Source organism: Moschus berezovskii, chromosome 13, assembly GCF_049115385.1.
Source record: "Moschus berezovskii isolate FMDL1 chromosome 13, NW_MosBer_1.0, whole genome shotgun sequence".
Taxonomy (NCBI): Eukaryota; Metazoa; Chordata; class Mammalia; order Artiodactyla; family Moschidae; genus Moschus; species Moschus berezovskii.
In genome coordinates, this window is record NC_142472.1 from 86119632 (window position 1) to 86130130 (window position 10499).

Below are 10499 nucleotides of genomic sequence, written 5' to 3' on the forward strand. Positions count from 1 at the left end.
ACAAATTTTAATTAATTTAATTTAAATTTAATTAATATTTTAATTAAATTTAATAATTTCATTAATATTTTTGATAAAGCACATTCTAATGTGCAAACCCAAATAAGTTATGACATTTAATAAATTCACTCTTAATGATCCTTGCATTTCAGAACATGGGGCTGTAAAACATTGTAATCAATTATTTTGTGAACTTGTGTTTTTAAACTCATGAGCTGATTTAACAGGAACATTTTATTACAAGTCAGATGAAACTCTTGTAGTACCCCTTGATTAATTTTATCATATAAACTTTTATCACTTTGATCTTTTAGTTGTTTTTATAATTTTATCTATTTTGTGATGAATTTTTGTCATTTCTTTGCTAATTTTCTTTTTCCATTTTTTCTCCTCTATTTAATATATAATATTACTGATTTCTATTTATGCTTTTCTTTCAGCTTTCCCTTTCAGTTCATTAAAAAAAAAAGAAGAAAAAAAGCAATGCGTTTTATTCTCCTTCCTGTACAGAAAAGGGTCTCAGTGTATTTTCAGTTGGTGACTGTAGATCTGGCCTGTGTTGTCAGTTACTATTTTGGTGGTTTGTAATCATCAATGCCTCCTCAGGAAGAGCAACACAGAGAAGCTAGTTTCCAACTGCTGAATTAAGACGCTTTCTATTTGACTTCTGGGCTATTTCTATATTTGAAATCACCTTTCCACAATTTAGTGATTTAGTATATTCTATTATTTATTTCATAGATTAGTTCAGTTTCAAAATATTTACTTTACTTCTGACTTCATTACTTAACTAAGATAAAATGTTTGAGGAAATACAGGAGTGGTGAAACCTTTAAGGACCTTCCTTGGTTTACTGTTGTTTTATTTTGTGTGTATATGAAAACTGTGTTCCTTTAAAAGCTCAATTTTATCTTCTCCCTCATTGAGTTTACTTTTTTAAGAGTAGTTCTTATTTTAAAATCAGTTTTCTTTATAGTTTCTTCTTTCACTGTATTGTCCTAGCATAATAATGGAAATGAAGTATTTTTATTAATAGTAAAATTGCTGTTTTATTCTGTAATGTACATCATCAGTTAAGTAGATTAGGAAATCTTTACCTTTTTTCTTCTTTTAGAAGAGCTGTAATCAAATTCTCTCACACCTACCAAGCCTAATTAAAACCTTTATCCTGTATGCCTAGTTATTCAGACTGCTGTTTGAGGTTCAGGATACTTAGTTATTCTCATAATGACTTAAATTGTTTGTACTTCCTGATCATAATAGATTTTGGTGTCCCTACCTGGAATAATTTTGAAAAATTGATCCCTAAACACAGGGGATCTAAAAAGCTTTAACTTCACAAATATCTTAAATATCCCTGGTGACCCAGATGGTAAAGCATCTGCCTACAGTGCAGGAGACCTGGGTTCAGTCCCTTGGTCAGGAATGTCTCCTGGAGAAAGAAATGGCAGCCCACTCCAGTATTCTCGCCTGGAAAATCCCATGGAAGGAGGAGCCTGGTAGCCTAGAGTCCATGGGGTCGCAAAGAGTCAGATTTGACTGAGCGACTTCACTTCACTTCCCAAATAGCTATTCAGACTTTGTTGTCAGCAAATACCTTCATATTTGACTTACTTTGGAAACTAAAAAATTTCTTCAGTTCACCATATATTGCATCTTTCTATTAAATAAACCCTGTAACACTTGTATGTTAAGGCAGCTGTAGGGACTATAGATAATGTGTATAAAGGACTAGTATGGGGTACCTAACACATAGTAGATCGTCGGCAAGAGGCGGGTGCTGCCTTTATTAACAAGTGCCAAAACATGATTACTGCTGAAATGCTCATTTCTGTCTACTTTTCTTCTTTCTAAAGAAAAAAAATTAATATTTACAGTGATCTAAAATATTATTTTTTGTGTGTTGTATTGGTAAAGCTGCTGCTGCAGCTGCTGCTAAGGTGCTTCAGTCGTGTCCAACTCTGTGTGACCCCATAAACGGTAGCCTACCAGGCTCTTCCGTCCCTGGGATTCTCCAGGCAAGAACACTGGAGTGGGTTGCCATGTCCTTCTCCAGTGCATAAAAGTGAAAGTGAAGTCCTCAGTCGTGTCCAACTCTTTGTGACCCCACGGACTGCAGCCTACCAAGCTCCTCCGTCCATGGGATTTTCCAGGCAAGAGTACTGGAGTGGGTTGCCTTCTCTGATTGGTAAAGCAGATCTTGGGAAAAAGTGATGTTGTCAAAGTATCTCTACTGATGGTCTTGGCTAGTATTTGAGATCTTGCATATTTGAAAAATCTTTGTTCTTTGTCACAATCAGTGGGTAGTTGGGCTAATGTAGAATTGTACTTAGAAAATAATTTTTCTTTAATTTCAAAGATATTTAAAGTCTTATTAGATAACCTTCTAGCTTCCAGTGGCTCTGCTGAGAAGTTTCTTTTCATATTGAGCCTTGATCTTTAGTCTTGACTTGCTTTGTCACTTGGGACCTTTTTAAAGATCTTCTCTATTTCTGCTGATCTGAACAGTTTACTTGGTACCTTTTCTTCTCCAATGGGTGTTTGGAAATGGATGGAGACAATTTAGGTAGTCACAGTGACTAGGAGTGCTAAGGGAAAATGCTTTGGCATTTAGTAGCTAGAGGTCAAAGAAGTTAATTTACTTGCAAATACAGGAAGCATTCTCACCCGGAATTTAGTAGCATCCCTATTAAGAAGTATTGTGACTTCGGTAAAATGTAAGAATAATCCTAATGTGCATACAGATTATAGTGTTTGGCAAGAGAAACAAGATGTGTGCATCAGGACCAGCCAACTTGATTAGTAATTGTGTTATAGACATGCTATGAGAAACCGTGGAGGAAGAGAGAGTAAGTGACACAGAACAAATTGAAGGAGAATAAAGATCGTTATGTGAAATAAAACCATCAGATTATCTGTGAGGCATATGTATATGTGCCATGGTACCGATTTGATTTCTGGTTGGACATTTTCTGCACTATTTTGCTTAATCAGATTTTGACTTTATCCCCCTGTATTTCCAAGTAGTACCTGTTCTTTGATAGGTTTATGTTATTATTCCGTCACTCAGTTGTGTCCGCCTCTTGCGATCACATGGACTGCAACATGCCAGGCTTCCCTGTCCTTCACCAGGGAAGGTTTATAATAGATATCTAATTGTAATCCAAACACTTAGCAATTCCAGATCCAGAAAGAACTGAAAATTTTTTTTTTTTTGCTAAGACTAGAACTTGATTGACAGTGAATGAGGTGGGAACTCAGAAAAGAACTGAGCTAGAGCCTGGAAAATCCCATGGATGGAGGAGCCTGGTAGGCTACATGGGGTCGCTGAGGGTTGGACATGACTGAGCAACTTCACTTTCACGTTTCACTTTCATGCATTGGAGAAGGAAATGGCAACCCACTCCAGTGTTCTTTCCTGGCGAATCCCAGGGACGGGGGAGCCTGGTGGGCTGCCGTCTATGGGGCTGCACAGGGTCGGACACGACTGAAGCGACTCAGCAGCAGCAGCAGAGGTGTACTTGCACAGTTTCATAGCAGCTTCTGTGCTTTCAGTAGTTCTGTTTCACCAGTCTTGGGAAATGAATTACCAGAGCAGCATGTATAGATAGCCATAACAATGCAAATATTCAGTAACAAAGACAACTTGCTTTTGAATTACCCACCATTTTTTCATAGTTCATATCATTGCTTTACTTCACTGATGTGGCTAACCAGGTAAACTGTGCGTTAGAAACATAAGAGTCTAACCAAGCAAAGAGGGATTAAGATAATGAGGCGGGCAGATAGTAGATGTTAAATGAGTAGTTTGATAATTAAGTCTTAATGCAGTCTTCATTTTAATATGCATATGATTACTTTTACTTTTCAGAACCTAAATCACAGCCGCAGCAGCTTCATCAAGGACAAAACAGAATATCAAATACTGAGCAAAATGGAGTAAAAGATAATAATCAACCACGATATCTTCCTCGAAATGATACCAGACAGCCAAGAAATGAAAAACCTCCTCGTTTTCAAAGAGACACCCAAACTTCAAAGGCAGTTTTAGAAGGCAGTGGATTACCTAGAAACAGAGGTTCTGAAAGACCAAGTACTTCTTCAGGATCTGAAGTATGGGCTGAAGAGAGAATCAAATGTGATAGACCATATTCTAGATATGATAGAACTAAAGATGCTTCTTACCTTTTAAGTTCCCAACACAATGATACTGTATTTAAAAAAAGGGATAACTCTATGCAAAGCCGATCAGGAAAAGGTCCATCCTATGCAGAGGCAAAAGAAAATCCTTTTCCTCAAGAATCCATAGATTATAATAATCACAAACGTGGGAAAAGAGAAAACCAAACAACAAATTCGGATCATTTTTATGACAGGAAGCCACGAACAATAAATAATGAAGCTTTTAGTGGTATAAAAATTGAAAAACATTTTAATGTAAATACTGATTACCAGAATCCTGTCCGAACGAATAGTTTCATTGGTGTTCCAAATGGAGAGACAGAAATGCCTCTGAAGGGAAGGCGAGTGGGACCTATTAAGCCAGCAGGACCCATCATGGCTTCATCCTATGATGATAAAATATTTTACAGTAGTGGTCCCAAAAGAAGATCTGGGCCAATTAAACCCGAAAAAGTACTAGAATCATCTATTCCTATGGAGTATGCAAAACTATGGAAATCTGGAGATGAATGTTTAGCACTTTATTGGGAAGACAACAAGGTATGCATGCTGTGAAGTTATTAAATACTAATATTACTGAATGTAACAGTCTAGTGAGACCATAGATAGCCATTGCTTTGGGACAGGGTTGCAATCTGTGGTTGTACTTGTTTATGGTCTTTGAACAGATGTATGAATATGTAACTTATCAAAGGAAGAGCAAAATATTTAATATTTTTTATGGATGCTTAGGAGTCGCGTGGGCTTCCCTGGTAGCTCAGCTGGTAAAGAAGCCACCTCCAATGTGGGAGACCTGGGTTCAATCCCTGGGTCGGGAAGATACCCTGAAGAAGGTAATGGCTACCCACTCCAGTATTCTGGCCTGGAGAATTCCATGGACTGTATAGTCCATGGGGTCACAAAGAGTCGGACACGACTGAGTGACTTTCATTTCATTTTCATTTAGGAGTCACGTAATATTTGGTTGTTAGGTTTGATTTTCACTTGCGTATCAGAAAAGTATTGTAAAAGTGAATAAATGAGGTTGATAAGTTACTTTAGTTATCATCTACTAAGCTATTAATATTTGCTTTTATTTCTAGTAAAATTGTACTGATTCACAAGGAAGCAAATCAGTTGAATGGCACACAGTTAAGTTCTGCAGATGTCATTTAATTTAAAGATAATATACATAATTAGCCTACTTTAAAAAAATTATGAGCAGGAAGATTAATTATTTAGCTAATAATAAATAATTTAAGAATTATTAAACCAATAATTTAAACATTCTTGTGTTCTACATTATATACTGGCTGAAAGGAAAAGAGGGGGGAAAAATGGAAACGGAAAGACACAAGATGAGATTGAGAAGCGATGCAGTGAATCAGATAAAAGAGCCTGACAAAAGGGAGAAGACCGACACAGTGAGAGCAGGAAGGGAAAAGGCCAGAGGGACCCTCAGACAGGAGGACCTTTGTTCGCGTCTCCACTTCTGCCCAGCGTGCTCCTCCACTAACTGCTCTTCTGATCCTTGAAGACTGGGCTCAGAGACTTCCTAGAGGAAGCCTTCTTTGTCTGCACCCTCCTCCCTTCTACATTATTATCTTTCTCAATCAGTGCCTTGTTCACTTTCTAAAGCTTATCACAGTTTGTAAGTATCTTTGGTTTTGGTTCCTATACTGATAACTCTTTCCCTTGCCATGATTTTAAGTCCCTTGAAGACAGGACCATATATCTCTAGTTTTTCTCTATTGCCCTGTTCCTCTCACAGTGTAGGAATTTCATAATTATTTGTTAGCTTTGTTAACTAGTTCATTCTCCAGGAGGCACTTGCATAGGAAAAAAAGTTGAGTGATTAGTGGACTGGAGATATTGTTGTTGTTCAGTCGCAAAGTCATGTCCCACTCTTTGCGACCCCTGGACTGTAGCCCTTGAGGCCCCCTGTCCCACACCATCTCCCGAAGTTTGCCCCACTTCATGTCCATTGCATCGGAGATGCCATCCAGCCATCTCTTCCTGTGACGCCCTCTTCTCTTTCTGCCCTCAATCTTTCCCAGCATCAGGGACTCTTCCAATGAGTCACCTGGAGATATTAGCAAGGTAATAAAAACCAGAGGTAGTCGTACTAGGAAAACTATTGTGAAGGACCGAGGCGAATGTGAAGATCAAGTAAAAAAAAATATTTGAAACAAATATGTACAGACTAGTTTCAGTTGAGACAGATGTGCTCATATGTGTGACTGGAAGGAATAGTGGAGATAATGTTATCTGAAGCTTTCAAGGAATGAAATTTAGGCTAGGAAGTGTGGTTGGATGTTTTAAGAGATGCTATAGGGCTTCCCTGGTGACTCAGACAGTAAAGCATCTGCCTACAATGTAGGAGACCTGGGTTCAATCCCTGGGTCGGGAAGATCTCCTGGAGAAGGAAATGGCAACCCACTCCAGTATTCTTGCCTGGAAAATCCCATGGATGGAGGAACGTGGTAGGCTACAGTCCATGAGATCGCGAAGAGTCAGACATGACTGAGCGACCCCCTTTATAGGGCTTGGGATCAGGAAACAGGCCCCATTGTGTTCAGTGAATGATGAGGAATAAACAGGGTGTTAGGTGTTACCTAATGATAGCAGCAAGAAGGGGTCCAGGTACAACTAGATAGCATAGTCTTAAGGTTTTTGTGTGAATGTGGCTTGAAGCAGCTTCTCTGCTGTCAAGTTTTTATTCAGGGCCCAAAGGAGAGGAGGAGACTGCACTAACTGTGCAGTTTTTTTTTTCAAGAAAAGTAAAAGCCTTCTCAGAAATACCAACAGATAATCTCATTGGTTGAAACTGTTTTACAAGGATATTCCTTGGCTCTTATGGAGACTTGGAAAGCAAGTACAGGTGTTCATCACTATCTGGACTCTTACTCTTGCAGCTGAGACCACTCACTTTCCAAAACACAAGAACTATTTGATTTGGCTAGTCGGGGGATTACTTATGCTTCGCCATTTCTCCATTAAGGTAGAGCCAAGAAGTAGTTGAAAATTAAGAGTTAGTTTATAGAACTGACATTGTCTACCTTGGAGGGTTTACTTCTGTAGGGGACTTCCCTGATAGCTCAGTTGGTAAAGAGTGGTACAGGAGACCCCAGTTGGATTCCTGGGTCAGGAAGATGTGCTGGAGAAGGGATAGGCTACCCACTCCAATATTCTTGGGCTTCGCTTGTGGCTCAACTGGTAAAGAATCCATTTGCAATTCAGGAGACCTGGGTTCGACCCTGGGTTGGGAAGATCCCCTGGAGAAGGGAAATGATACCCACGCCTGTATTCTGGCCTACAGAATTCCATGGACTGTATATGGATAGTCCATGAGGTCACAGAGTTGGACACGACTGCGCGACTTTGACTTTGTCTTTGTCTTTTTGTCACTTCCGTAAGGTTCTTCTGTGAACGGTAAAGATGAAGGTGGCAAAAATTTTTTTTCGCATTGAACAATGTGGAGTTGGTGACCCTGACAAACAGAGGAAATGAATAATTTGAGTTCAAGTCCAATAATGTTTGAAAGGCTTGGTAAGAAGACTCGGGCTTTCCATTGAAATCCTGTAAGGATCGTGCCCTAGTACTAAGTGCAAAATACAAGCCAGCCAGTAGAAAGCCTGAAATCGTCCCTGCACATTATCAAGGGTATCTACTTGTACACTGCCCAAAATATAATCCTCTTTGAGGGAAAAGTAATATTTTTTAGAACCTCTTCATGGTATTTTACCTATTGATACAATGTCTGGCATCCTAAAAAAAATTATGATGCATGGTTAAAAATATAGAGAGAATATGAATGACCAGAAACAAAGCAACAGAGAATAATGACAGTCCTAAGATATTTAAACTTAGACAACTTCTTTAACAAATATTGAGTATTCAACAAACCATAATTAAGTAGCTGCTAAGTGTTAGGTGCTTGGGATACATCAGATAGTTTTGCCTGTGCTATGAACCTAATACCTAATCAGATTGTTATTAAAGCTTTACTTTCAACTGTAATTTTCTCAAAATCAATAATACTAAATTCATATATTGTCTCTACTGAATATACTCAGAATAAGCTCATATAGCTTCTGAAAGGTGGTGCCTAATATTTCCCCAAATATTTTGAGCTTTTAGAGGATTGTTGGAGTAACTGAATGATCTCCTAAGGGGACTCCTTTGATTTTATGTGGAAGTTTTTCAGTTTACGGTGAAGGATTATAGGTTCTGTATAGATGCACCGTTAAGCAAATAAGATAAATAATACTCTGTGAAAGAGATGGCATTAGTTATCTTATAAAACCACCTAACTTAGGAGATAACTTTTGAGTGTCTTGTCAAGAACAGGCAACTTTCCAATTTTCTAGCCAGAGACTAAGGTAAAGGCTTAAGAAAAGCATTATCTATAACTGTCGTTAAGAAACCATAATCTTAATTGCATTATAAATGATGTTTTGGAAGCAATCAGTATCATTTAAAATATTCCTCATGATATCTTGCCTTCTCTCAAGCTTTACTTTCACAGAAGGACCGTGCATTTGGAACAATCCTCCTCCCTGTACGTCTGCCATGACTAGTTCAGCTCTTTCAGCCCTATCAACTGGGATATTGTAGCAGCCTTTAAAATGGTCTCCTTGCCTTAAGTCTTATTCCTGTTAAAATTGTTACTGGAACTGCCGTCACTGTGATCTTGTCATTCTTCCTAGTTAAAATCTTTCATTTTTAGTCTAGCGTGCCTATGGAGCCTCTGTCAGTTGACCCTTACTATCTTGTCCTATTGGCTGACCCTTCTCACATCATGCCATAATTAATTTAAAACTATTTGTGGTATCCTGTACTCTTCTTCATCTTTTGTTTCTGTAACTTTTACTGGAACACCTTTCTCAGTTCTTAGCTTGGCTCAATACTCTTCATCCTTGAAGAGTATACCCATTGTCATTTGCCCCAGGAAGCTTTTCCTGCACTCCTGTCATATCAAGTGCCATGTCACTATGTCTTTACTTTCCATGCTATGTAGAAGTCGTTTTTTACACAGATTATCTTTAGTAAGTTCCTAAACGGATATCAAGTTGTTTTCCAGGGTATGTATTATGATTGTTTGTCATTGTTGAACTTACCTGAACTGACATAATTGTCTAAGAAGCTTACAGTTGAAGTTTGCGAGAAATACAGCAATTTACAGAACATGGAAGTGTAAGGCTAAAAAACAAAGGAGGAAAGGAGAGATGTGCATATATAACTACATCTCTAAGATAAGGAAAAATTCTGGCATGGTATCTCTAATCTTCTTGCATCCAGATCTGGGAAAGAAATACCATGGATTAACTTAGTAACTTTTATAGTATGGCGTATACTAGTTAGTTGGGCTTCCCAGATGGTGCTAGTGGTAAAGAACCTGCGCCAATGCAAGAAGCGTAAAGGACGCAGGTCAGATCCCTGGGTGAGGAAGATCCCCTGGAGGAGGGTATGGCAATCCACTCCATTATTCTCTCCTGGAGAATCCCATGAACAGAGGAGTGTGGCAGGCTGGAGTCCATAGGGTCACAAAGAGTTGGACACAACTGAGGCAACTTGGCAAGCACACACGCACACTAGTAAAAGCAGATTCTTGCCCGGTACACCCACAGTAACTGCTATTTTAGAAGGGTGTCAAGAAGAAGAATTTTTGTTGCCTTTAGCATTTTTTGATTCTGGTGAACCCATGAAGGTTATTGAACTCAGGCTTGAATGCTTGCTGCTTGAAAGCCAATTTTTGAGAACCAAGTGTTGGGTAAATGGGAAGACAGCTTTGTTGAGAAAACTGGTGCTGTTCTGGAAAGAACATGGACTCATGGTCCAAACAACTAGCTCCCCTAACCAGCTCCCCTTTGCTGATCAGGGGTAAGAGCTTTAAAGGAGATATTTAGGGATGTACAGGAAGATGGAGGGGCTGGTAGAGAGGGGCTACATGCAGAACAGCTCCAAAAATCATCATCAGCTCCAAAAATCATCTTGAAATTGGTCATGTAGTGGTCTGATCAGCATCATATAGTTGTTTTAAGTACAAGTATTGTTCCCATTTCCTTGAGACCAGTTCTTGAAATTGTGTAAGATGGAAGAGCTTATGTCATAACTACAGTCTGGTCATCATGTGGTTAACTTCTTCTGTCTAGTGGGGGTTTCGGTATCTGCAAAACAGTCAAAGGATTTGACTCAGAATATGTATCTGTAGCTCTTGAGGAGAAACTGAAGATCCTTAACTTCGCTTAATGGCTAAACTATTATTATTTTGTCTTGCTTGACTGTTTTCCTTTGTTTCCACGTTTTTTCACTTCTCTGATTACATTTATTCCTCG

The 10499-nt window shown here is 38.7% G+C and overlaps 1 protein-coding gene across 1 annotated transcript in view; it reads left to right on the plus strand.

The window, feature by feature from the left end:
* The window catches only part of TDRD3 (tudor domain containing 3), a 210516-nt gene that overhangs the window by 152093 nt on the left and 47924 nt on the right, over positions 1-10499 (plus strand). Inside the window, exon 11 of the mRNA XM_055426003.2 lies at positions 3872-4722. Coding sequence (XP_055281978.2) covers positions 3872-4722 — 851 coding nt within the window. The remainder of the gene's footprint in view (positions 1-3871; positions 4723-10499) is intronic.